The 27,652-nt window shown below is 51.5% G+C and overlaps 1 protein-coding gene across 4 annotated transcripts in view; it reads right to left on the reverse strand.

Moving 5' to 3' along the window:
- Positions 1 to 5,629: 5,629 nt before the first annotated feature.
- Positions 5,630 to 27,652, reverse strand: part of EML2 (EMAP like 2) — a 35,979-nt gene continuing 13,956 nt past the window's right edge. For all 4 annotated transcript variants that reach the window (XM_035284261.3, XM_035284258.3, XM_035284259.3 and 1 more), the window contains 13 exons: positions 26,158 to 26,253; positions 24,363 to 24,497; positions 22,570 to 22,669; positions 19,449 to 19,603; positions 19,172 to 19,297; positions 16,857 to 16,988; positions 14,702 to 14,769; positions 13,722 to 13,810; positions 13,415 to 13,512; positions 12,739 to 12,826; positions 11,594 to 11,689; positions 10,388 to 10,518; positions 5,630 to 6,014 (listed from right to left, as the gene is read on the reverse strand). In XM_035284261.3, coding sequence (XP_035140152.1) covers positions 5,889 to 6,014; positions 10,388 to 10,518; positions 11,594 to 11,689; positions 12,739 to 12,826; positions 13,415 to 13,512; positions 13,722 to 13,810; positions 14,702 to 14,769; positions 16,857 to 16,988; positions 19,172 to 19,297; positions 19,449 to 19,603; positions 22,570 to 22,669; positions 24,363 to 24,497; positions 26,158 to 26,253 — 1,440 coding nt within the window. In that variant the 3' untranslated portion in view covers positions 5,630 to 5,888. The remainder of the gene's footprint in view (positions 6,015 to 10,387; positions 10,519 to 11,593; positions 11,690 to 12,738; positions 12,827 to 13,414; positions 13,513 to 13,721; positions 13,811 to 14,701; positions 14,770 to 16,856; positions 16,989 to 19,171; positions 19,298 to 19,448; positions 19,604 to 22,569; positions 22,670 to 24,362; positions 24,498 to 26,157; positions 26,254 to 27,652) is intronic.

Genomic DNA, 27,652 nt, shown 5'->3' on the forward strand with positions numbered 1-27,652 from the left:
AACCCCACCTCTGCCGCTGCCCCTTAAGCCCTTTCGGGCTTCACCCCACTCAACGCCTCCAGCCCCGGGGGAAGCTCATCTGCTGCTGGAACACCCCCCCCCAATCCTTCCAAGTCCCCCAGCGGGAAGGTCCCCTCTCTCTAACCACACCCCAACTTTAACAAGCCCTGAGATATGGGAAGAGGAACCCCCCCCCCCCGCCCCTCCGCTACTGGCCTTCCCTGGATTAAGCCCTTTCCTCCCTTAGAGACCCCAGGCCTCCGTCATTCATCTTCTGGTCCTTAACCTTCTGCATCATCCCCACCAAGGGAGAGAATAAAGAGTTCTGTTAGGTCCCCAACTCCAAAGTCAGGGCCACCCCTAGAAGGAGCTCTGGGGTTGCGGTTACAGCCTGTCTCTTGGTCAGACCTTAGGCTAGGGACATCCCCGTGCCTGTTTCCTCTTTGAATCAAGGTGGTCACTCATGGTGACTGCTTGCTTTTTCCTTTCTTCTCTTTCTTTCTTCCCTCCCTCCCTCCCTCCCTACCTCCCTCCCTCCCTCCCTCCCTCCCTTCCTTCCTTCCTTCCTTCCTTCCTTTTTTTCCCGAGTTTTGCTCTTGTTGCCCAGGCTGGAGTACAATGCCGTGATCTCACCTCCCAGGTTCAAGTGATTCTCCTGCCTCAGCCTCCTAAGTAGCTGGGATTACAGGTGCCCACCACCATGCCCAGCTAATTTTTGTATTTTTAGTAAAGATGGGGTTTCACCTTGTTGACCAGGATGGTCTTGATCTCTTGACCTCGTGATCCACCCACCTTGGCCTCCCAAAGTGCTGGGATTATAGACATGAGCCACCACACCCGGCCTAATTTTTTTTTTTCTTTTTTTTGAGACGGAGTTTCACGCTTGTTACCCAGGCCGGAGTGTAATGGCGCGATCTCGGCTCACGGCAACCTCCGCCTCCTGGGTTCAGGCAATTCTCCTGCCTCAGCCTCCTGAGTAGCTGGGATTACAGGCACACGCCACCATGCCCAGCTAATTTTTTTTATATTTTTTAGTAGAGATGGAGTTTCATCGGGTTGGCCAGGCTGGTCTCAAACTCCTGACCTCAGGTGATCCACCCACCTCAGCCTCCCGAAGTGCTAGGATTACAGGTGTGAGCCACCATGCCTGGCCTCCTTTTTTATTTTTAAATTAAAATTAAAATGTTGGCCAGGCGCGGTGTCTCAAGCCTGTAATCCCAGCACTTTGGGAGGCCTAGACGGGTGGATCACGAGGTCGAGAGATCGAGACCATCCTGGTCAACATGGTGAAACCCCGTCTCTACTAAAAATACAAAAAATTAGCTGGGCATGGTGGCGCGTGCCTGTAATCCCAGCTACTCAGGAGGCAGAGGCAGGAGAATTGCCTGAACCCAGGAGGCGGAGGTTGCCGTGAGCTGAGATCGTGCCATTGCACTCCGGCCTGGGTAACAAGAGCGAAACTCCGTCTCAAAAAAAAAAATTAAAATGTTGGCCAGGCATGGTGGTTCATGCCTGTGATCCCAGCACTTTAGGAGGCCAAGGCAGGCAGATCACTTGAGGCCGGGAGTTTGAGATCAACCCCCATAGCAAGACTCTGTCTCTACCAAATATACATATATTTTAATTAGCCAGCTTGAGTGGCGTGTGCCTGTGGTCCCAGCTACTGCGCAGACAGAGGTGGAAGGATCACCTGAGCCCCGGAGACAAAGGTTGCCGTGAGCCAAGATCACACTTCTGCACTACAACCTGGGAAACGGGGGGCAGGGGATAAAAAGAAGATCCAGCTCTGTGGCTCATCCTGTAATCCCAGCATTTTGGGAGGCTGAGGCGGGAGGATCACTGGAGCCCAGGGGTTTGAGACCAGTCTGGGCAACAAAGTGAAGCCCTCATCGCTACAAAAAAAAAAAAAAAAATTAAAAATTAACCAAGGTTAAAAATTAAATGTAATTAAAAATTACATTGAATTAACAATTAGTCTCAAAAAATTTTTAATTAAAATGTTTAGATCTTAAGGGAACAATATAAGGAATCCAGAAAATTGGATACACCATGTAATTAAACACCCAAAGCAAGACACAGGATATCGGCCGGGTCCAGTGGCGCATGCCTGTAATCCCAGCACTTCGGGAGGCTGAGGCGGGCAGATCACTTGAGGTGGGGAGTTGCAGAACAGGCTGGGTGCGGTGGCTCATACCTGTAATCCCAACACACTGGAAGGCTGGGGCAGATCACTTGAGATGAGGAGTTCAAGACCCAACTGGCTAACATGGCAAAATCCCGTCTCTACTAAAAATACAGAAACTAGCCAGGTGTGGTGGCAGGTGCCTGTAATCCCAGCTACTTGGGAGGCTGAGGCAGGAGAATCGCTTGAACCTGCGAGGCAGAGGCTGCAGTGAGCCCAGATCATGCAAGTGTGCTCCAGCCTAAGTGACAGAGTGCAACTCTGTCTCAAAACAAACAAACACAGTAAGAATATTTTCATCATCTCAGAATATTGTTTTGTATTCCTTTTTAGGCAGTGCAGCCTACTTCACTCCCAGAAGCAAACCTGTTCTTTCTTTTCTTTTCTTTCTTTTTTTTTTTTTGATACAGGGTCTCACTCTGTTGCCCAGGCTGGAGTGCAGTGGGACGACCATGACTCTGTGCAGCCTCAACCTCCCTGAGCTCAGGTGACTTTCCCACCTTGGCCTCCTGCGTAGCTGGAACTACAAGGATGCACCTGTAAAAATAAATAATAAATAAAAATAATTTCTGTATGTTTTTGTAGTGATGGGGTGTCCCCATGTTTCCCAGGCTGGTCTCAAATGCCCCACAAAGTGCTGGGATTACAGGTGTGAGCCACTAAGCCGGGTCCTGTGTTCTTTCATTTTTCACCAGAGTTTGGTTATATTCTAGAAATTCCAGCACAGCGCGGTGGCTCACGCCTGTAATCCCAGCACTTTGGGACGCTGAGGCGGGCCGATAACGAGGTCAGGAGTTCGATCAAGATGAGCTTGACCAACATGGTAAAACCCCATCTCTACTACAAATACAAAAATTAGCCGGGCGTTGTGCTGCGAACCTGTAGTCCCAGCTACTCAGGAGGCTGAGGCAGGAGAATCACTTGAACCTGGGAGGAGGAGGTTACAGTGAGCTGAGATTGCGCCACTGAACTCCAGACTGGACAACAGAGAGAGACTCTGTCTCAAAAAACCAAATATATGTATACTCTGAATGCTCATTGATAGGCTTAGGGTTCCCTTCTCTCTCTGGCTCACTCTAAATTTATGCTGAGACTTGATCAGGATCCTGGAGGGAAGCAAGTGGCCACTGCAAGGGTTTAACTGGGAGCATTTTTATGGGCAGTGTATAGACGAATGGGCAGAGTGGAGGAAGCCACAAAAGATGGGGCAGCACCAGGGGATCAGACGAAGTGGGCACCAAGCCATCACCAGCCTAGGGCAGAAGGGACAGGGAGGGAGTTTATTACCCATCTCCAGGGACAGCTGGAGTTCCCAGAGGAGTTGCGGTTCAGAGGAGGGGAACCAAAGCCACTGTGAGTGCGGGATGCAGGGAGGGGCCCAGGAAGTGAATACCCTGACCTCTCTCCACCGGCTCTGCAGATAGTTTGCACAGGGCAGTCTCCCAGGGCCCCAGGCTGGGGAAGGAAGGCTGAGAGTGACCCTGTGGGGGCTGGCGGAGCGGGGGTCATGTGGAGAATCACCAGCACTTTTCCAGTAGATCTTTCTGGGTGCATTTTTCCATGCAGGTCCTAGTCTGGCCACGAGGGGTCGAGAGAGCACCAGGAGCCCCAGTAAGGGCTGCTTCCGCAGCTCTGGGCCACTTTCCCAGAACCTCGGCAATGGGGAAGGGACGAAAGGTGGGAGTGAGCAAGGGGAGGTGGAGAGGAGCCTTTGACCCAAGAGCGGCAGAAAACTGTCTTCTAGACCTAAGGGTGATAGGGTAGGTCTAGTGCAAACTCCATCTACAGGGTCGGTGGAGAGAGGTCAGGGTGCATTCACTTCCTGGGCCCCTTCCTGCTTCCCTTATTCCCACAATGGCTGTGGCCGCAACCTCTGAACTGACTAATTGTATTTTTAGTAGATACGGGGTTTTACCATGCTGGCCAGGCTGGTCCTGAACTCCTGACCTCAAGTGATCCACTTGCCTTGGCCTCACAAAGTGCTAGAATTACCTTAAACCACCTGGCCCGACCTTCGATTTTTTTTTTTTTTTTATGAGACTGAGTCTTGCTCTTGTTACTCAGACTGAAGTGTAGTGGTGCAATCTCCATTTACTGCAACCTCTGCCTCCAGGGTTCAAGCAATTCTCCAGGCTCTGCCCGAGTAGCTGGAATTAAGGTGCCCACCACCATGCCTGGCTAATTTTTTGCATTTTTAGTAGAGACAGGGTTTCCCCATGTTGGCCAGGCTGGTTTTGAACTTCTAACCTCAGGTGATCCACCTCTCAGCCTCTCAGAGTGCTGGAATTACAGGTGTGAACCACTGCACCTGGCCAAAAAGTTTTTTTTTTTTTTTTTGAGACGGAGTTTCGCTCTTGTTACCCAGGCTGGAGTGCAATGGTGCGATCTCAGCTCACTGCAACCTCCGCCTCCTGGGTTCAGGCAATTCTCCTGCCTCAGCCTCCTGAGTAGCTGGGATTACAGGCACACACCACCACGCCCAGCTAATTTTTTGTATTTTTAGTAGAGACGGGTTTTCACCATGTTGACCAGGATGGTCTCGATCTCTTGACCTTGTGATCCACCCACCTCGGCCTCCCAAAGTGCTGGGATTACAGGCGTGAGCCACCGCGCCTGGCCCTGGCCAAAAAGTTTTATTTTAATCCAAGTTAGAGCAAGATGGTTTCTATCACTTGCATCCAAGGAAGACCTAAGCAACAAGGGGTCCTCATCACAAGCACTGTAACAGACTGATTTGGTTTGGCTGGGTCCGAACCACATCTCATCCTGAATTCCCAGGTGCTGTGGGTGGGACCTGGTGGGAGGTCACTGAATCATGGGGGCAGGTCTTTCCCGTGCTGTTCTTGTGATAGTAAATACGTCTCACAGGATCTGATGGTTTTAAAAAGGGAGTTTCCTGCAGGACACAGTGGTTCATGCCTGTAATCCCAACACTTTGGGAGCCGAGGCAGGCGGATCACCTGAGGTTGGGAGTTCAAGACCAGCCCGACCAACATGGAGAAACCCCGTCTGTAGTAAAATTAAAAAATTAGCCGGGCACGGTGGCACATGCCTGTTAATACCAGCTACCCAGGAGACTGAGACAGGGGAATCACTTGAACCCAGGAGGCGGAGGTTGCCGTGAGCTGAGATGGTGCTATTGCACTCCACCCTGGGCAACAAGAGTGAAACTCCGCCTCAAAAAAGAAAAAAAAAGGGGGGAGTTTCCCTGCACCAGCTCTCTTGTCTGCTGCCATGCGAGAGGTGCCTCTCATCTTCCACCATAATGGTGAGGCCTCTCCAGCCACGTGGAACTGTAAGTCCAATACACCTCTTCTTTTCATCAATTGCCCAGTCTTGGGTATGTCTATCAGTAGCATGAAAATGGACTAATACACTAATATGCACACACACCCATACACATACACGGCTGTCTAGGCACACACCACACAAATAAACAGACACACCTTAGTGCACGTGTCTTTATTTCTGGATGATATAAAAGAAAAAAACTTAAAAAACACCCCAAACCAAACACCAGTAGATCCCCTAATCGACGTGACCCCTCTTCCCACCCGGATAGAGATTTCTGTCTGTCAGTCTACCCTCCCGCCCCCATAAGCCCCTCTGCTATAGACATACTCTGGGTATATATTACTCTACTCGGCAATAGACATCTCCCGAAAATAGAATTCCTGCCCTGACACCTGACTCTGCCCTGGCCGCGTCAGGCCACCCGCCACTGTAGCACACTGGTGTCCTTGCCCCCCGTGGTCAGGGCCATGCTGTCATCCCACAAGAAGGCCACATTTGTCACATGGCTGCTGTGTCCACCATATTTGTGGCTGAGGGCCTGTTATAAAGAAAGAAGTGAAGAAAGGTCAGTGGGGGCAATGCCACCCCAAGGTCCTCTTGTCTTGACCTGGTTCTTCCCTGCTCTTCCTCTTCTATTTATTTATTTATTTTTGTCACTTAGGTTAGAGTGAAGTCAGGCATGAGCATGGCTTCAATGCAGCCTCGACCTCCTGGACTCAAGGGATCCTCCCACCTCAGTCTCCCAAGTAGCTGGGAATCACAGACATGCACCACCACATCTGGCTAATCTTTTATTTTTATAGCAATGGGGTCTCCCTATGTTGCCAGGGCTAATAAGCCTTTTGTTTAAGAATCAACAGAACAGCTGGCGTGGTGGCTCACGTCTGTAATCCCAGCACTTTGGGAGGCTTGAGGTCAGGAGTTTGAGACTAGCCTGGCCAACATGGTAGAACCCCATCTCTACTAAAAATACAAATTCAGGTAGGGCGTGGTGGTTCACGCTTGTCAGCCCAGCCCTTTGGGAGGCCAAGGCAGGCAGATCACCTGAGGTCAGGAGTTCGAGACCAGAATGGCCAACATGGTGAAACCCTGTCTCTACTAAAAATACAAAAACAATTATCTGGGCGTGGTGGCCCGTGCCTGTAGTCCCAGCTACTTGGGAGGCTGAGGCACGAGAATCACTGGAACCCAGGCAGTGGAGGTTTCACTGAGCCAAGATCACGCTACTGCACTACAGCCTGGGCAACAGAGGGAGACTGTCAAAAACGCAAAAAACAAACAAAAAAACCAGCGGGCACATGAACTGGTTTATTCAGCAAGTTAATGGCATGAATAGAAAAAGTACTGTGCACACGGGGAAGGCTGGTCTACACGATGAGATCTGATATAAGCAAATGCAACGTTTGGACCCTGGTTCAAACTATCTGTAGAAGACCAGTCTGGGGAACATCAAGGAAATGTTAATATGTACTGGCTATTAGATCATATTTAGGAATTGATGTCTTGTTTTTGCCTTTCTAGGGATGAGGCATGTCAGAAATTAATGCTAATGAGTAGGAGTGGTCAGGGGCTTGTGGATATATAGAAATTATCCTTTTTTTTTTTTTTGAGACGGAAATTCTCTGTTGTTACCGAGACTGGAGTGCAATGGCACGATCTCAGCTCACCGCAACCTTCGCCTCCTGGGTTCAGGCAATTCTCCTGCCTCAGCCTCCCGAGTAGCTGGGACTACAGGCGCGCACCACCATGCCCAGCTAATTTTTGTTATTTTTAGTAGAGACGGGGTTTCATCTCGTTGACCAGGATGGTCTCGATCTCTTGACCTCGTGATCCACCCGCCTCGGCCTCCCAAAGTGCTGGGATTATAGGCATGAGCCACCGCCCCCAGCAGAAATTATCCTTATTATTTTATTATTATTATTTTTGAGATGGAGTCTTGCTCTGTGCAGGACTCCAGGCTGGAGTGCAGTGGTGTGATCTCGGCTCGCTGCAACCTCTGCCTCCCGGGTTCAGGCAATTTGCTGCCTCAGGCTCCTGAGTAGTTGGGATTACAGGCGCCTGCCACCACACCCGGCTAATTTTTGTATTTTTAGTTGAGATGAGGTTTCACCATCTTGGCCAGGCTGGTTTTGAACTCTTGACCTCATGATCCATCCACCTCGGCCTCCCAAAGTGCTGGGATTACAGGTGTGAGCCACTGCGCCTGATCTTTTTTTTCTTTTCTTTTCTTTTTTGAGACAGAGTTTCGCTCTTGTTACCCAGGCTGGAGTGCAATGGCGCGATCTCGGCTGACCGCAACCTCCGCCTCCTGGGTTCAGGCAATTCTCCTGCCTCAGCCTCCCGAGTAGCTGGGACTACAGGCGCGCACCACCATGCCCAGCTAATTTTTTGTATTTTTAGTAGAGACGGGGTTTCACCATGTTGACCAGATGGTCTCGATCTCTTGACCTCGTGATCCACCCGCCTCGGCCTCCCAAAGTGCTGGGATTACAGGCTTGAGCCACCGCGCCTGGCCTTTTTTTTCTTTTGAGATGGAGTGTTGCTCTGTGTCCCAGGGTGGAGTGCAGCGGCATGATCTCGGCAACTTCTGCCTCCTGGGTTCTAGCGATTCTTCTGCCTCAGCATCCTGAGTAGCTGGGATCACAGGCACCCAGAACCACACCTGGCTACTTTTTTTGTATTTTTAGTAGAGATGGGGTTTCATCATGTTGGCCAGGCTGGTCTCAAGATGATCCTTCTTGGCCTCAGATGATCCATGGCCTTATCCTCCCAAAGTGCTGCAATTACAAGCATGAGCCACTGCATGCAGCCACATATGCGGTTTCTTAAAACTACACACTAGGACAGGTGCTGCGGCTCTCGCCTGTAATCCCATAATTTTGAGAGGCTGAGGTGGACAGATCACCTGCGGTCAGGAGTTCAAGACAAGACTGGCCAACAAGGTGAAATGCTGTCTCTACTAAAAATAAAACATCAGTTGGGTGTGGTGGCACGTGCCTGTAATCCCAGCTGAGGCAGGAGAATCACTTCAACCCAGGAGGTGGAGGTTGCAGTGAGCCGAGATCACACCACTACACTCCAGCCTGGGCAACAGTGAGACTCTGTCTCAAAAATAAATAAATAGGTCGGGCACAGTGGCTCAACCTGTAATCCCAGCACTTTGGGAGGCAGAGGCGGGCAGATCACCTGAGGTTGGGAGTTTGAGACCAGCCTGACCAACACGAAGAAACCCTGTTTCTCCTAAAAATACAAAATTCGCTGGGCGAAGTGGCTCATTCCTGTAATCCCAGCTACTAGGGAGGCTGAGGCAGGAGAATCGCTTGAACCCAGGAAGCGGAGGTTGCAGTGAGCTGACATTGTGCCATTGCACTCCAGCCTGGGCAACAAAAGCGAAACTCCGTCTCAATAAATCAATAAATAATAAAAGAAGAGAAAGGAGAAAGAAGAAATAAAAAATGCCAAACCTGGCAATAGCCGAAGATGGGTAATAAGTACAGGAGGGGTCACTGTACTAGTCTTTCTGCTTTATGTATGAAAATTTCCTAGGAAAATGTTGAAACAACCCCTCTTCTGTTAGAACCAGAGAATGGTAAAATTAACATCCAGTTTTTTTGTTTTTGTTTTTGTTTTGAGACAAAGTCTTGCTCTGTCACCCAGGCTAGAGTATAGTGGTGCGATCATGGCTCACTGCAGCCTCAAGCTCCTGGGCTCATGAAATCCTCCTGCCTCAGACTCCCCTGTAGCTGGGACTACAGGTGTGCACCACCCTGTTCAGCTAATTTTGTGTATTTTTTTGTGGAGATGGGGTCTCATTTTGTTGCCCAGGCTGATCTTGAACTCCTGGCCTCAAGTGATCCTCTGGCCTCAGCCATGCAAGCTGTTGCAATTACATGCAAGCCACTGCGCCTGGCCTTAGCCTCCCTTAAAAACTTGTAAGATATGGTTGTATCTCCTGTGCCCAGGTACACCGTAGGTGCTCAATAAATATTTACTGAGGCGTTAACAAGGATAAAAGAACTGTGGCTGGGCACGGTGGCTCACGCCTGTAATCCCAGCACTCTGGGAGGCCGAGGCAGGTGGATCACGAGGTCAAGAGATCGAGACCGTCCTGGTCAACATGGTGAAATCCCGTCTCTACTAAAAATACAAAAAATTAGCTGGATGTGGTGGCGCGTGCCTGTAATCCCAGCTACTCAGGAGGCTGAGGCAGGAGAATTGCCCGAACCCAGGAGGCGGAGGTTGTGGTGAGCCAAGATGGCGCCATGGCACTCCAGCCTGGGTAACAAGAGCGAAACTCCGTCTCAATAAATAAATAAATAAATAAATAAAATGAAAAATAAAAAGGATAAAAGAACCAAAGAGCTCAGAATTGTAGTCACTCAGAACTTCAGAGAGCCATGTTTCCAGCATGACACACTCTGAAATTCATCCACCTTTGGGTTAAGAAAGGCCCTTGGGCGGGGCGCAGTGGCTCATACCTATAATCCCAGCACTTTGGGAGTCCGAGGCAGGTAGATCACGAGGTCAAGAGATTGAGACCATCCTGGTCAACAAGGTGAAAACCCGTCTCTACTAAAAATACAAAAATTATCTGGGCGTGGTGGCGCACACCTGTAGTCCCAGCTACTCGGGAGGCTGAGGCAGGAGAATTGCTTGAACCCAGGAGTCGGAGTGCAGTGAGCAGAGATGGTGCTATTCCACTCCAGCCTGGGTAACAAGAGGGAAACTCCTCCAAAAAAAAAAAAAGAAAAGAAAAGAAAGAAAGGCCCTTGGGATCAAGACCACTGTCCTCCTTGTACAGATGGGGAAACTGAGGCTCAGAGAAGGGCTGGGGTTGGACCAGAGCTGCCTGAATCTTGTCCCTACCCCTGCTTGCTACCCTTGTCCCCCCCATCTCCCTAAGGGACTCACTCGGGGCTGACAGCAGGGGTAGCTAAACAGATGAACTTTGCCAAAGTCGTCAGCTGAAGCCAGCAACTTCCCATCATGGGAGCGGGCCACTGCGTTGATATCCGTGCCGTCTGCCCCTTCGCACCAGATCCCTGTGGGCATGATGGAGGGAAGTGGTTAGATGTCAGCTGGAGGCAGAGACTGCCAACAGGAGCAGACTGCCACTCCAGCCATCCTAATTTGTTCTGACCTAAGCCCATATCAATCTGACCATATGAGTCAGAATGACTTTTTTTTTTTTTGAGACTGAGTCTCACTCTGTCACCCAGGCTGGAGTGCAGTGGTGTGATCCTGGCTCACTTGCAACCTCCACCTCCCAGGTTCAAGCGATTCTCCTGCCTCAGCCTCCCAAGTAGCTGGGATTACAGGCATGTCCCACCATACCCAGGTAGCAGAATGACCTTCTTAAAATGTGAGTCCAAGCCTGACCCTGCTCAGCTCAGAACCCTTCCATGGCTCCCTGATGACCTCAGAAGAAAGAACATGACTCTAAGCCTCAGCAGGCCCCACCCACTGCTCTAGCTTCATCGCATGTCAGTGCTCCTGTTAACCTCTGTAATGATTTGGCCACCCTGCCTCCCTGCATTTCTCTGGATGCCAAGTTCTGTGTCATGCCTGGGCTTTTGGATGTGCTATTCCCTTTCCCTAGAGACTGCTTTCCTTCTTCACTGCCCTGGAAAGTAACTCCTTATCCTCCAGGTCCTAGCTCAGATGTCTCTTCCTCCAGGAAGCCCTCCCTGATTCTCTCCCAGACTAGGCCCCACCCTGAGTTTCTCTGTCTCAGCCCTGCTCACTCTGTGTCATCACTGTCCGGGGACAAGTCTACCTCCTCCACTAGACTGTGAGCCCCAGGAGAGTAGGGCCCTCAGTCATGGTCACTGCCAAGCCCATGGCGGCCACAGAATTGCTTAAGGAGTCTGTGTTCACTGCATCCACGCCTGAATGAATGGGCAGCTAGGGCACCAGCAGTGCGGGAATCTCCTGTTCAGTTACCGCACCCATTTGGTTTCATTTTATGAGAACTCTGAACAGTCATCTCACCCTACCCTTTCCTCTTATACAAATGCAGCCCACATGCAGTAAAGGAGTGAGCGTCCCACACTGGAGGTAAGCAGTAAGACTCTGGAAACCGCCAGTGAGGATGTTTCTCCTCATTCCAGAACTCACCAAACACCCCAAACCCCAGGACACAAGTAGCTGTGGCCCATTCCACGTTCCTCACAGCATCCGCACTGGTGATCTGCTTACAGGTAGCTGGGTCCCCTGGGGCAGAAAATGGGAGGAGACATTCAGAGTTGGAAGAACTTCAGAGTACACTCATCCCTTTCTTAGACAGCAGGCACTGAGGTCCAAGACAAAGGCGGCTAAGGTCCCAGGGCTCATTCTACCTCTCAGAACTGGCCAAGGCAGCTACATGCTGGGTCCTCACAGCCCACAGCATAAGCGATGCAACTGCTTTGAAACCTGCATTTGGCTGGGTGTGGATGGCTCACGCCTGTAATAACAGCAGGCAGTGTGAGCCACCGAGCCCAGCTGGATCACTTGAGGTCAGGAGTTTGAGACCAGCCTGGCCAAGATGGTGAAACACTGCCTCTACTAAATATACAAAAATTAGGCTGGGCATGGTGGCTCATGCCTGTAATCCCAACACTTTGGGAGGCCGAGGTGGGCTTCAGGATCACCTGAGGCCAGGAGTTTGAGACCAGCCTGGCCAACATGGCAAAACCCCATCTCTACTAAAAATACAAAAAAAATTAGCTGGGCATGGTGGTGGACACCTGTAATCCCAGCTACTTGGGAGGCTGAGGCTTGAACCTGGGAGGCAGAGGCCGCCATGAGCTGAGATCACCCCATTGCACTCCAGCCTGGGGGACAAAAGTGAAACCGCATCTCACTAAATAAATAAATAAAATTAGATGGGCATTGTGGCATGCTCCTGTAATCCCAGCTACTGTGGGGTTGGGGAGCTGAGGCAGGAGAATCGTTTGAACTTGGAAGGTGGACGTTGCAGTGAGCCAAAATCGTGCCATTGCACTCCAGCCTGGGTGGCAGAGTGAGATTCCGTCTCAAAAAATAAAAATAAAAACCCTGCATCCTACCATCTGGCCAGAAAGGGGAGGAATTGGCTAGAAGTGGGGTACACCAGGGAGAAAATCAGAACTCAGTGGTCCATGAATTCCAAATCAGAAATAGCCTTGAACACCAACGGAGAGAGACTTGAAGCCCCTGCCTTCCCTCCCAGAACTCAGTCTGCAAATCACACATGCAAATGAGACGGAGGAAGAAACGTCTCTGGGTCCGGGAGAACTCACAGTACAGAATCTCATAGTCCCCGGAGTTGGTGACAAAGCAGCTGCTGTCCTGGGCCCAATCCAGGTGGGTGATAAAACTGGAATGGCCCTGCCAGGGAGGGAAAGGATGGTGTTAGAGCTGGAGAGGGAGGAGCCAAGGAGAGGGGACAGGATTAAATCAGGAAAGTGGAAGGTCAAATACAGAGGTAGGGTGAGAACACGAGGGGGACTAAAGGAAGGATACACAGGCCTTTGGCGTGTGGGGCGGGGCCAGACTACTGTGGGCGGGGCCAGACTGTGATGGGCAGGGCTAGACAAAAAGCACTTAGAACACAATGGAGTTTAGAACAAGTGGGCAGAGCTAGACACGGAAGAACTGGCTTTGAATGTGAGGGGCGGGTCTACACAGAGGGGCGGTCTCGGAACGTGAGGGGCGGGTCTACACAGATGGTGAGCTTAGCACGTGAGGGCGGGGCTACACAAAGGGGCGGTCTCGGAACGTGAGGGGCGGGGCTACACGAAGGGGCGGGCTTAGAACACGAGGTGGTGAATGTGTGGGCGGGGCCAAGACTCCTTGCTCTGATCAGGGTACAATCAGTTGAGTGTTGAAGCTGCGCTCCCTTGAGGTAGAAAATTGGTTAATTCTGCATCCCCTGGGCGGGGTGGCGGCGCGGGCTGGGGGCCACTGCCCACTCACCGAGCACTTGCCCAGGCGGCTGACCTTGCGGCCGCCCTGGTCCACCGTGTACACGTACACCAAGTTGTCGTGGGAGCCCACGGCCAGGTACGCCCCGTCTGGGGGAGGGGGAGGGGGGCTATGAGGAGGCACCCAGACTCTGCCCCCTCCTCACCCAGACTCAGCCCCCTCAACAGTCCCCAGCTCCATCCCCACTGCATCCCTCCGAGGCCTAGCAGCGCAGGCTCCACCCCTCCCCCTGCCAAGAACTCTGAGCCTCCGTCGTCCCCTGACCCTGCCACTCTGGTGTCCCAGGCCTGCTGCTTACCTGGGGAGAAGCTGACCACTGAGATCTGTTCATTGCCGTCTGTGTGGATAGCCACCAGGTCATGGGTCTCTGTGTCCAGCAGCAGCCATCTTGAAGGAGAGGGTGTGGTGGGGGGGGAGGAGGGGTGAGCTGATCTGACAGAGAGGGGCCACAATCTGTGGGGCCTGAGGGAGGGATCAGAGGGACCCCAGAAGAGATCCAGGCTGGGGTCCGTGGCTCAGGCCTATAATCAATGCCAGCACTTTGGGAGGTCAAGGCAGGTGAATCGCTTTAGGTCAAGAGTTCAAAACCAGCCTGGCCAACATGGCAAAACCCCGTCTCTACTAAAAATACAAAAATTAGCTGGGCATGGTGGCGCATGCCTGTAATCCCAGCTACTGGGGAGGCTGATGCCCAATAATTGCTTGAACCTGGGAGGCAGAGGTTGCAGTGAGCGGAAATCACACCACTGCACTCCAGCCTGGGCAACAGAGTAAGACTCTGTCTCAAAAAAAAACGAAAAAAAAAAAACAAGACCAGGTGCGGTGGCTCATGCCTGTAATCCCAGCACTTTGGGGGAGGCTGGCCAACATGGAGAAACCCTGTCACTACTTTTTTTAAATTAAAAAAATTTTTTTTTTTTTTTAAGATGGGGTTTCACCATGTTGGTCAGGCTGGTCTTGAACTCCCGACCTCAGGCGATCTACCTGCCTTGGCCTCCAAAGTGTTTGGATTACAGGCGTGAGCCACCGTGCCTGGCCAAGTCATTACTAAAAATCAAAAAAATTAGCCGGGCACGGTGGTAGGCACCTGCAATCTCAGCTACTTGGGAGGCTGAGGCAAGAAAACCGCTTGAACCCGGGAAGCAGCGGCTACAGTGAGCCAGAGGAATGTTGAGGGATTCTGTAAATTGTGGGATTTGCAAAAGTAAGAACAAGGGAGGAAGGGCCAGTTCCCCAGGGAGCAGAGAAGCCCTCCCCAAATGCCCTCCTCAGCTTTACCTGCCAGTTACTGTGCCCACAGCCAGGACAGAGCCGCTGGGGTGGAAGCCGGCTGAGCGGGCAGGGTCCTGAGAAAGGAGGAAAAGAGGCAGGGCTCAGAGCTGAGGGCCCATGTCCATCTGGCCATTCTCCTGCCTCAGGGCCAACTCTAATTGAACATGAGGGTTCTCCCCTCCCTCTCCTGCCCTTTGGGACCCCACCACCCCAGACACCCTGGCAGCCATTCCCCTTTACATTCCTGTAACATGTTAGCCTGAACAGAAAGCATTCCTCCTGTCACTGCTGTCCTGGGATCCTTCCTTACTCCTAAATTCCCACAGCATTATTCATCCAAGACGACGTTTTAAGGTAATTTGCTAGATGTGGGAATGCTGGGACAAAGGGCATCCAGAATTTTAAGACTATTTATTTATTTATTTATTTATTTATTTATTTATTTAGTGAGATGGAGTTTCACTCTGTTGCCCAGGCTGGAGTGCAACGGCACAGTCTCAGCTCACTGCAACCTCTGCCTCCAGAGTTCAAGTGATTCTCCTGGCTCAGACTACAGGTGACCGCCACCACACCCAGCTAATTTTTGTATTTTTAGTAGAGACGGGGTTTCACCAGGTTGGCCAGGCTGGTCTCCAACTCCTGACCTCAGGTGATCTGCCCACCTCAGCCTCCCAAAGTGGTGGGATTACAGGCGTGAGCCACTGCACCCAGCCTCTTATTATGTTTCTTTTTTTGAGACAGAGTCTCATTCTGTTGCCCAGGCTGGAGTGTAGTGGTGCCATTTCAGCTCACCGCAACTTCCACCTACTGGGCTCAGATGATCCTCCCACTTCAGCCTCCGGAGAAGCTGGGACTGTAGGCACATGCCACCATGCCCACCTTTCCTCCCCACCCCATTTTTTGTAGAGATGGGTTTGGCCATGTGGCCCAGGCTGGTCTCAAACTCCTGGAGTCACAGAATCCACCTGCCTCAGCCTCTCAAAGTGCTGGGATTACAGGTATGAGCCACCACACCTAGCAGCAATTTTTATTGTTTACAATTTTTATTATTATTATTTTGTTAAAGATGGGATTTCACCATCATGGCCAGGCTGGTCTTAAACTCCTGACCTCAGGTGATCCACCCACCTTGGCCTCCCAAAGTGCTAGGATTACAGGCGTAAGCCACCGCGCCCGGCCTTACAATTTTCGTTTTTTGGAGACTGAGTCTTGCTCTGTGGCCAGGCTGGAGTGCAGTGGCACAATCTCGGCTCACTGCAACCTCTGCCTCTCTGGTTCAAGCAATTCTCCTGCCTCAGCCTCCTGAGTAGCTGGGATTACAGGCGTATGCCACCACAGCCAGCCAATTTTTTGTATTTTAGTAGAGACGGGGTTTCACCATGTTGGCCAGGATGGTCTTGATCTCCTGATCTCGTGATCCACCCACCTTGGCCTCCCAAAGTGCTGGGATTACAGGCGTGAGCCACCATGCCCGGCCTCTTTTTACATTTTAATTAATGAAGTGTGAATAGCCATACGTGGCTGGTGGTTACCCTATGGGACCGTGTAGCTCTACACTTGACTGTTGCAGCAATCAAAGCTTCCTTGAACTCAGTGGCTCCTGACTCCCCGCTCCTCACAGCAGTGCCCCTGATGGGTTGGTTCTGTGTTGTCCCGGGCTCCCTTCCAGTCAAGAACCCACTCCCCCAACCCTTCTGAGAGAGCTTCTAAGCACCCAGTTCCCTGGACGAAATCCCCACCCTGCTTAAAAAGACCTTGTTTGACTGGGCATGGTGGCTCATGCCTGTAATCCCAGCACTTTGGGAGGCCAAGGTGGAGGGATCACAAGGTCAGGAGTTCAAGACCAGCCTGGCCAACATGGTGAAACCCCGTCTCTACTAAAGATACAAAAATTAGCTGGGTGTGGTGGTGCATGCTACTCAGGAGGCAAAGGCAGGAGAATTGCTTGAACTCGGGAGGCAGAGGTTTCAGTGAGCTGAGATCACTCCATTTCACTCTAGCCTGGGCAACAGAGCAAGACTCTGCCTCAAAACAAAAAAACAAAAAAACCCCAAAAACACAAAAAGACCTTGTTAGGTGTCAGTCTGCTGTGCTGAGCCCTAATACATGGAGAAGGGTAGTTTCGTTAGAATGGTGCGTTTCCAGTCCCCGGGCCCCTTACCTCGATGATCCTGCTCCACAGAGGCTGGTGGGTCTCTGAGCTCCACAGATGCACCAGCTTATCCTGCCCACAGGTCACAAACTGGGCCCGGCTGGGGTGTGCGGCGAGACCCCACAGCTCTTCCACGTGGCCCTGGTGGAAAGGGAGGACGGCAGGATGGAGACTGCAGCTCTGGCCTTTTCCCACCCAACCCTAATGTCAGACAGGAAGTCCTGGATGAGCCCCAGCAGGACCCAGGGAACACCTTTCCCAACGTCTCTGAAGGGGACCTTGCTTGAGTTTCTGGACCCATGCCCTGGTGTGTGACTCAAGGCAAATCCTGCCCCTTCTGCAGGGACCTCTGCTTTCCTCTTTGCCCAATGGGAGGCAGGAGGGCATGGTGGCTCAGACAGGCTGCACCCTGGCCACACACCTCCCAGGCCTCCAGCTCCAAGGATCTGGGAAGGCCCTTCTAGAGCTGAGAAGTCTCAGGGACCTCATGGAGGGCACTAACCCTCATGGCTCTGACCCTTGGCTCTCTATTACTGAGCAAGGGCAGTCAGCTAGGCAGGTGACATCTCCTTGGAGCCTCAGTTTGAAAGTCTGTAAAATGAGGCCAATTGGTATGTGTGCCTCATTGCATTCTTGTGCTCACTCAAATCATGGATGGAAAATGCTGGCTGGGCATGGTGGCTCACGCCAGTAATCCCAGCACTTTGGGAGGCTGAGGCAGGAAGATCGTTTGAGCTCAGGAGTTCGAGACCAGCCTGGGCAACATGGCAAAACCCTATCTCTACAAAAAATAGAAAAATTTGCCAGGTGTGGTGGTGCACATGTGTAGTCCCAGCTACTCGAGAGGCTGAGGCCGGAGGATCCCTTGAGCCCAGGAGATGGAGGATGCAGTGAGCTGAGATGGCACCACTGTACTCCAGGCTGGCTGACAGAGTGAGACCCTGCCTCAAAAATAAATAAATAAATAAATAAATGCTAAACATAAGGATAATTCAGAGAAGGTGGTCACAAAATGGAAATATCTATTATTATTTATAACAATTTTTTTTTGAGACGAAGCTTCACTCTGTCACCCAGGCTGGAGTGCAGTGGTGGGATCTCAGCTCACTGTAGCCTCCGCCTATCGGGTTCAAGCCATTCTCCTGCTTCAGCTTCTTGAGTAGCTGGGATTACAGGCACGCGCCACCATGCCCAGCTAATGTTTTTGATTTTTAGTACAGGTGGGGTTTCGCCACATCGCCCAGGCTGGTCTCAAATTCCTGACATCAAGTGATCTGCCTGCCTTGGCCTCCCAAAGCAATATTAATAGTATGATTAATAACTATAATACCCAGCATAATACTATGGGCTTGGTGCAGTGGCTCACACCTATAACCCCAGCATATTGGGAGACCGAGGTGGGTGGATCACCTGAGGTCAGGAGAATCATTTGAACCCAGGAGGCAGAGGTTGCAGTGAGCTGAGATTGAGCCACTGCATTCCAGCCCTGGTGACAGAGAAAACTCTGTCTCAAAAAAAAAAAAAAAAAAGAAAGAAAATGAAAAAAAAGTTCGGGCATGGCTTATGTCTGTAATCTCAGCCCTTTGTGAGGCCGAGGCGGGCGGATCACTTGAGGTCAGGAGCTCAAGACCAGCCTGGCCAACATGGTGAAACCCATTTCTACCAAAAATACAAAAAAGTTAGCTGGGCATGGTGGTGCATGCCTGTAGGTCCAGCTACTTGGGAGGCTGAGGCAGGAGAATCACTTGAACCTGGGAGGCAGAGGTTGCAGTGAGCTGAGATTGCACCACTGTGCTCCAGCCTGGGTGGCAGAGCAAGACTCTGTCTCAAAAAAAAAAAAAAGATAAAGATAAATTTATAAATATAGTGCTTCCCAGTAGGTGAGTTCTTTAACTGGGCCAGGGATAAGGAAGGGAGGGAGGAGGCCAGGGAGGGAGGAGCAGGCATTTGAGCTGCCAGAAGAAATGCAGGCAGAATCCAGCAGGGCCTTCCCAAATCTGTGGAGCTGGCAACTGGAGAGGTGTGAGACCAGGGTGTCTGCAGCCATGGGACAACCTGTAGGGACACTCACCAGCCTGAAGGATGCCACCCCTAGTCAGCGTGGCCCGACGCAGCACAGTTGGAGAGGGACCGGGGGCCCCTTTGCTGCACTTCCAGTTAAACTCTTGGTTGCTAGATCATGGGAAGGGGTCCTGGGTCAGGGCCAGGTCAGAGAAGGGACAGAGCAGGGAGGTGAGAACTGGGAGTGGGGAGAAGGAGTAGATGATGCAGGGGAGATAAGGGAAAGAGCTAGGAAGAGGGGAGGGTGCAGGGGAGAGGCGCACCTGGACCAGCAGCGAGAAGCCCGTGTGGATGGAGCCCTGCAGGATGGAATTGCGGGTGGTCCCCACGTACAGCGTGTCTCCATGGCCCTCTGCCACGGTGCGCACTGGGCCAAAGTCCTCGGGGACCTGGGTGGGCCAGATAAGAGGGGAGATGAGAAGGAGCACATGGGGGTGGGCGTGGGGTGACATGCTGGGGGGAGGAGGGTCTAGTGTTGGGACTCCTAGGGGGGTGGGGGGTGTCTCTCCACCCCCATCTGAGCCCACTGTCCCTGCTCACCTCCACTTCCTGCAGCTTGCTGTAGTCAGAACCCCAGAGGACCACCCGCCGATCGCGGCCCCCTCCAGACACCAGCGTCCCGTCCCGCAGGGCGCAGAGCCCAAACACGCCGCCGTCGTGGGCACCCAGCACCGCCTGTGTGATACGGTTCCCACCTGCAGGGTGGCCAGGAGCAGGGTCAGCATGGAGAAGCCACCCCTGTGATGACCCCTGAATACATCTTGAACTCTCAAGTCTATGTCCATCCATTCACAGCCACCTTTTCACCTTCCTTTTTTTTTTTTTGAGACGGAGTTTTGCTCTTGTTACCCAGGCTGGAGTGCAATGGCATGATCTCGGCTCACCGCAACCTCCACCTCCTGGGTTCAAGCAATTCTCCTGCCTCAGCCTCCCAAGTAGCTGGGACTACAGGCGCATGCCACCATGCCCAGCTAATTTTTGTATTTTTAGTAGAGACCGTGTTTCACCTTGTTGAGCAGGATGGTCTTGATCTATTGACCTTGTGATCCACCCACCTCGGCCTCCCAAAGTGCTGGGATTATAGGCGTGAGCCACCGCGCCCGGCCAACAGCTAATTTTTTGTTTCTAGTAGAGATGGGGTTTCACCATGCTGGCCAGGCTGGTCTTGAACTCCTGACTGCAAGCGATCCACCTAACTCGGCCTCCCAAAGTGCTGGGATTACAGGTGTGAGCCATCACCCCTGGCCTTAATTTTTGTAATTTTAGTAGAGACAGGGTTTCACCATGTTGGCCAGGCTAGTCTCAAACTCCTGCCCTCAAGTGATCCTCCCACCTGGGTCCCCAAAGTCCTGGGATTCTAGGCGTGAGCCACTGCCCCTGGCCCAAGCCGGGCCCTCTTTACACCAGACATGTACATCTTTCCACCCACCCACCCATCCAACACCTTGAGGCCCTGTAGGATGGCCCGGTGGTGGGCCTGGCGATGTGGAAAGGAATCAGATTCAGTGTCTGCCCCAGGGAGTTTAGTCTGGGAAAGACACACTGCCACCGGTTATTCAGAACTTATTCTCACCTGCCCGATCTCAAGGAAAGCTCAGAACAGCCCTGTCAGGAGGTAGTGATATTATACCCATTTTACAGACGAGTCACCTGTGTCTCAAAGGGCAGGGAGGGGCCTTAGAGGCAAGTGCCCTCACTGTGCCCTGCTCAGCTGTGTGCCCCTTCCTTCCTCAGCCCTTTGGTTTTTCCTTTTTTTCTGAGAAGGGTCTCGTTCTGTCGCCCAGGCTGGAGTGCAGCGCGTGGTCACAGCTCACTGCAGCCTTGACTTCCTAGGCTCAATTAATCCTCCCACCTCAGTCTCCTAAGTAGCTAGGATCACAGGCACATGCCATTACTCCTGGTTATTTTTATTTTTTATTTTATTATTTTTTTAGACAGAATCTTGCTCTGTTGCTCAGGCTGGAGTGCAGTGGCACTGTTCAAGTAATTCTCATGCCTCAGTCTCCTGAGTAGCTGCGATTACAGGGACTTACCACCACACTTGGCTAATTTTGTTAGCAGAGATGGGGTTTCACTATCTTGGCCAGGCTGGTCTCAAACTCCTGACCTCAGGTGATCCTCCTGCCTTGGCCTCCCCAAGTACTGGGATTACAAGTGTGAGCCACCGAGTCCGGCCTGCTATTTTTTTAATTTTTTGTAGATATGGGGTCTCACCATGTTGCCTAGGCTGGTCTAGAACTCCTGGGCTCAAGCAATCTTCCTGCCTCAACCTCCCTAAGTACTACCCATTAATTTATTAATATACTCATCCATTGGTTGGAACAAGCATTTCTTCAACTATTGGCTAAAACAATCAAGTCATTTATTTACTTTTTTTTTTTTTTGAGATGAAGTTTCGCTCTTGTTACCCAGGCTGGAGTGCAATGGTGTGATCTCGGCTCACCGCAACCTCCGCCTCCTGGGTTCAGGCAATTCTCCTCCCTCAGCCTCCTGAGTAGCTGGGACTACAGGCGTGCGCCACCATGCCCAGCTAATTTTTTGTATTTTTAGTAGAGACGGGGTTTCACCATGTTGACCAGGATGGTCTGGATCTCTTGACCTCGTGATCCACCCACCTCGGCCTCCCAAAGTGCTGGGATTACAGGTGTGAGCCACCGCACCTGGCCCTATTTTTTTTTTTTTTTCAAATGGAGTCTCGCTTTGTCACCATTTTTTCTGACTCCATTTCTTCAAATGGAGTCTTGCTCTGTTGCCCAGGCTGGAGTGCAGTGGTGCCGCCTTGGCTTATTGCAACCCCAGCCTCCCGGATTCAAACGATTCTCCTGCCTGAGCCTCCCAAGTAGCTGGGACTACAGGCGTGCACCACCATGCCCAGCTAATTTTTGTATTTTTAGTAGAGTTGGGGTTTTATCATGTTGGCCAGGATGGTCTCAATCTCTTGACCTTGTGATCTGCTGGCCTTGGCCTCCTAAAGTGCTGGGATTACAAGTGTGAGCCACCGCACCCAGCCAAAATCAAGTCATTGATTCATTCAATCATTGATCAACTTCTTAGAACAATCTGTTTTTCATAACACATTAATCCATTGGCTGAAACATTCATTCATTCACTCACTCATTCATTGCTGTATAGATCCACTGCCTGAGACAAAATCTACTCACTAACATAGCTGGCCATTAGCGGAGACAAACACTTATTTGTTCCTTTACCCGGTCACTCTCCCTTTAAGAAGGATGACACATTCATTTACTTATTCTTCCATCCATTTCCTGGGATGACACCTTCATTCATTCCTTCATTCACTCATTCACTGATGCTGGGACAGAGCATCTGTCCCGTCTCCATTTTACCCATGCGTCCTTCCTTCCCTCCACCCATCCATCCATTCACCAGCTAAGCACAACTGAGCTAACTCACTGATTTATAATCTGGACTTGATCCCTAACATGGGATTTCCAGAGGGCAGGGCCGGGGGGAGTCAGTAAAGATTTCATGGAGATGGGGTATTTGAGCTGAGCTTTGAGCAGGTGCTGGAATCGGACAGGTAAGGATTTCATCCGTTTACATTCATTCCACACAAGCAACGTTCCACGAAGGGAGGAAGAGACAGGAGTGTTTGGGAAGACTGGACTGGGGACCAAACAGATGGGATGACACTGACCTTTGCCCCAAACATAGAGGTTTCCTCCAGAGTCCCCTGTGACCACGTCGCCACCTTCCAGAAAGGTCACACACAGCACATATTTCGGTTTCTCATGTTTCTAAGGTGGGAGAGGAAAGGAAGGCATCAGAGCGTCACTGAAGCAGGTGGCCTCCCAGAGGTCATCTGTCACTCAGGACTGTGCCAAGGAATCCCCTCTATGCGTTTGGGTGTAAGGCCCTGCATGGAGTAATCCCTTCTCCCACCTGCCTCCATCCAGCCTGCAGTGCTCAGGTGGCCTAGAGGTTCTGACCACAATTGTCTTGAATTCCTACCCCTGGGCCCACTTCCTGCCCTCTCTCTACTTCCCCGACTCTTTTTTTGAGACACAGTCTCACCTGTCATCCAGGCTGGAGTGTAGTGGCACGATCTCGGCTCACTGCAACCTCTGCTTTCCAGGTTCAAGCAATTCTCCTGCCTCAGCTTCCCCAGTAGCTGGGATTACAGGTGCCCACCACCACGCCCGGCTAAATTTTGTATTTTTTTAGTAGAGTCGGGGTTTCACCATGTTGGCCAGGATGGTCTCGATCTCCTGACCTTGTGATCCACCCACCTCGGCCTCCCAAAGTGCTGGGATTACAGGTATGAGCCACCGCAGCCAGCCTAATTTTGTATTTTTAGTAGAGATGGGATTTTGCCATGTTGGTCAGGCTGGTCTGAACTCCTGATCTCAAGGGATCTGCCCACCTCGGCCTCCCAAGGTGCTGCAATTGCAGGCGTGAGCCACCACGCTCGGCCTGGTCCCCCTGAATTCTCCCCTCCAGCTGGATTCATCATGTCGCTCCTTCTCCCTCCTCATCCTCAGCCTCTCTCTGCGTCCCCTTCCCTGCCTCACTCTGCCTTCTCAGTATCTGTTTCATCTCCCTCCACGCCCAGCGTTCTCTGGGCTTCCCTTTTGGAGTGAACTCCCATCTCCACCAAAGGCAATGAACCCTATGGGAGGAGACCCTGGGTCTTTCTGCCCTCTGCTTCCCACTCAGTTCGTCTGTCTCAGCTTGGGCTCTCAGCCAGGCAGCCTCTGAGTTCTCTGATTATCTATAATATTGACAGGTGCAATATTATTATCAGAGAACCAGCAGCTTTTTTTGCGGGGGAGACAGGGTCCCACTCTGTCACACAGGCTGGAGTGCAGTGGCCATGATGGCTCACTGCAACATCAACCTCCCGGGCTCAACTGATCCTCCCACCTCAGCCTCCCAGATAGCTGGGATTACAGGTGCATGCGCACCACCATGTCCAGCTAATTTTTGTATTTTTCGTAGATATGAGGACTCACGGTGTTGCCCCGGCTGGTCTTGAACTCCTGGGCTCAGGTGATCCTCCCACCTCGGCCTCCCAAAATGCTGGGATTACAGGTGAGAGCCACCTTGCCACAGTATCCATTTATGGAGCATTTACTATCTGCTAGGAGCTGCTATATTCTTCATCCCTTTGAATTCTAACAACTTTCTATTTTTCTGAAACAGGGTCTTGCTCTGTCACCCAGGCTGGAGTGATCATTCAATCACGGCTCGCTGCAGCCGGGATCTCCAGTGATCCTCCCACCTCGCAGTGCCTGGCCTCCCTCATAACTCCAGGATTAAGGTGGATCATCACCATGGCCTGGAGAAAGAAACTGAGGCCCTGGCAGGCAACATCTCAGCGTCCCTGTAATCCCAAGCCCCTCCCACCCTCTGGGGGATCTTGCTACCTCCCTGCCCCTCCCTGACTACCTCTCTCAGGGCCAGCCTGTCCCCCAAGCCCCCAGCACTCACCTCAAAGAGGCCCTGCCTCTTGCTCAGGCTGCCCCCTTCCAAGGTCCAGAAGTAGATGTGAGATTTCCCGCAGGTGATAAGCACAGTGGGGTCCATGGGATGGAAGGTGGCTACCAATACCGCCTCGTTGGAGCACTTTGTGGGGTGGGAAAGATTCTGAATGAGGACCTCAAAATCCCCAAGGCTACTATACCCGTCCCGCACGGGCTGCCCTATATGGCTATTTGAGTTGTGCACTGCACACCTGAACTTTTCCTTTTGTTTTTTTTTAGATGGAGTCTTGCTCTGTTGCCCAGACTGGAGTGCAGTGTTAGGATCTCGGCTCACTGCAACCTCCACCTCCCGGGTTCAAGTGATGCTCCAGCCTCAACCTCTGGTGTAGCTGGCACTACTTTGCACGCCACCATGCCTGGCTAATTTTCTGTATCTTTAGTAGAGACACGGTTTCATCATGTTGGCCAGGCTTGTCTTGAACTCCTGACCTCGTGATCTGCCCGCCTCAACCTCCCAAAGTGCTGGGATTACAGGCGTGAGCCACCACGCTGTACCTAACCATTAGTTCTTTTAATCCTTACAGCACATTGTGAGGTTAAAAAGTGAGGCTCAGAGAGGGTAAACCATTTGCCTAAGGCCACACAGCTAGGCAAGAGTTGTGTCTGGAACCCAGCTCACCTAGACCTAGTTCCAGAGCCCAGCCTCTCCACCATTTCTCTTTCCCCAAACATTGAGCCTTAATCCAAAACCCAGGTTACAACCAGGCAGAGTGGCTCATGCCTGTAATCCCAGCACTTTGGGAGGCTGCGGCAGGTGGATCACCTGAGGTCAAGAGTTCGAAATCAGCCTGGCCAACATGGTAAAACTCAGTCTCTACTAAAAATACGAAAATTAGCCAGGCGTGGGGGTGTGCACCTGTAGTCCCAGCTACTCAGGAGGCTGAGGCAGGAGAATTGCTTGAACCTGGGAGGTGGAGGTTGCAGTGAGCCAAGATTGTGCCACTGCACTCCAGCCTGGGTAACAAGAGTGAAACTCCGTCTCAGAAAAAAAAAAAAAACAAACCACCAGGTTTCCTGCCCCAGCTCAGGACAGGTGTACAACCTTAGGCAAGCATCTCTTCCCCTCACCATGCCTCATCCATAAGATAGGCCACCTCCCAGAGGGGCACATTGAGACACCAAAGGAATGCAGAGTCAGCAGCCACCTCAAACCCGGCCATCTGTTGCGCCTGGTCCAACCCAACCCATACCCCCACTTCCTCACCAAGGCCCTATGAGGAAGATGCTAGCATTAGCCCCGATTTATTTGATCTATTTAGTGCTTTTTTTTTTGAGACAGGGTCTCACTCTGTTGCCCAGGCTGGAGTGCAATGGTGTAATCATGGCTCACTGCAGCCTCAACCTACCAGGCTCAATTGATCCTCCTACCTCAGCCTCCCAAGTAGTTGGGACTACAGGAGCACACCACACACAGCCAGGTTTTTGTGTTTAGTAGAGATAGGTCTCATTATGTTGCCCAGGCTGTATCTCAAACTGCTGAGCCCAAGCAAGCAATGCTCTCATGTCGGCCTCCCAAAGTGCTGGGGTTGCAGGTGCGAGCCGCCTCGCCAGCCTATTAGCTCCATATTATAGCGGAGGCCACCAAGGCTCTGAGAGGGCAAGCCACTTGCTCAAAGTTACACAGCCAGCAAGTAGTAAAGCCAGGGTTTAAACACAGGTCTGGTTGCAGACTCCTAACCACTGAGATTGGGCAAGTCTCACAGTAGAACCCCAGGGGGAGGGGATGAGAAAAGTTGCCTCACCTTGACATCCACCACCTTGGTCTCCTTGGCCCAGTCCCACACAGAGAGCATGTGATCATTGGATTCATCCACGGCACACAGCAGGTTGCCCCCATTCTACAGAGGAGAGAGGAGGGGGACAGAGGCAAGGGGAGTCAGGGCCCATCCTCCCCCCATGCCCACAGGGCATTGGCCACACAGGCCTGTTGTGAGGTTTTTAGGCTGGGCACAGTGGCTCATGCCTGTAATCATAGCACTTTGGGAAGCCTAGGTGGGAGGATTGCTTGAGCCCAGGAGTTTGAGGCCAGCCTGAGCAATATAGGGAGACCCTGTCTCTTAAAAAATAATAATAATAAATAAATATTAAAAAAAAAAAAAAGTCAGGGCACAGTGGCTCATGCCTAAAATCCCAGCACTTTGGGAAGCCGAGGTGGGTGGATCATGAGGTCAGGAGATCAAGACTATTCTGGCTAATATGGTGAAACCCCATCTCTACGAAAAATATAAAAATTGCCGGGCGCGGTGGCTCACGCCTATAATCCCAGCACTTTGGGAGGCCGAGGCGGGTGGATCACGAGGTCAAGAGATCGAGACCATCCTGGTCAACAAGGTAAAACCGCGTCTCTACTAAAAATACAAAAATTAGCTGGGCATGGTGGTGCGCGCCTGTAGTCCCAGCTACTCAGGAGGCTGAGGCAGGAGAATTGCTTGAACCCAGCAGGCGGAGGTTGCGGTGAGCCGAGATCGTGCCATTGCACTCCAGCCTGGGTAACAAGAGTGAAACTCTGTCTCAAAAAAAAAAAAAAAAAATTAGCTGAGCTTGGTGGCACATGCCTGTAATCTCAGCTACTTGGGAGGCTGAGACAGGAGAATTGCTTGAACCCAGGAGGAGGTTGCCGTGAGCCAAGATCACGCCATTGCACTCCGGCCTGGCGACAGAGTGAGCATCCACCTCAAGAAAAAAAAAAAAAAAAAAAGACTTTCAAATGCGTTGGTCATGTTGCAGGAAATACATTAAAACCCTGCACTGGGAGCTGTAAAGGCATCTGAAATGGGTTTTATACTAGGTCTTGAAATGACTCATCCCTAAGAAACTCATCTCATTTGCCCTCAGCTATTGTTTCTCCACTTCCAGGAATTCCTGCTGACATCATCTCATTTGCATCTACATATAGAATGTCTGAAATTTACATATAGAATTTACCTGAAATTCTTCAATTAACAAAGTTGGTATCATGTTGGGTTTTTGTGTGTCTGTTTCTGAGACTGAGTCTTATTCTATCGCCCAGGCTGGAGTGCAGGGGCGGGATCTTGGCTCACTGCAACCTCTGCTTCCGGGGTTGAAACGATTTTCCTGCCTCAGACTCCCAAGTAGCTGGGACTACAGGCTTGCACCACCACGCCCAGCTAATTTTTGTATTTTAAGTAGAGACGGGTTTCACCATGTTGCCCAGGATGTTCTTGGTCTCCTGACCTTGTGATCCACCCATCTCGGCCTCCCAAAGTGCTGGGATTA

This window comes from Callithrix jacchus, chromosome 22 (genome assembly GCF_049354715.1).
Source record: "Callithrix jacchus isolate 240 chromosome 22, calJac240_pri, whole genome shotgun sequence".
Taxonomy (NCBI): domain Eukaryota; kingdom Metazoa; phylum Chordata; class Mammalia; order Primates; family Cebidae; genus Callithrix; species Callithrix jacchus.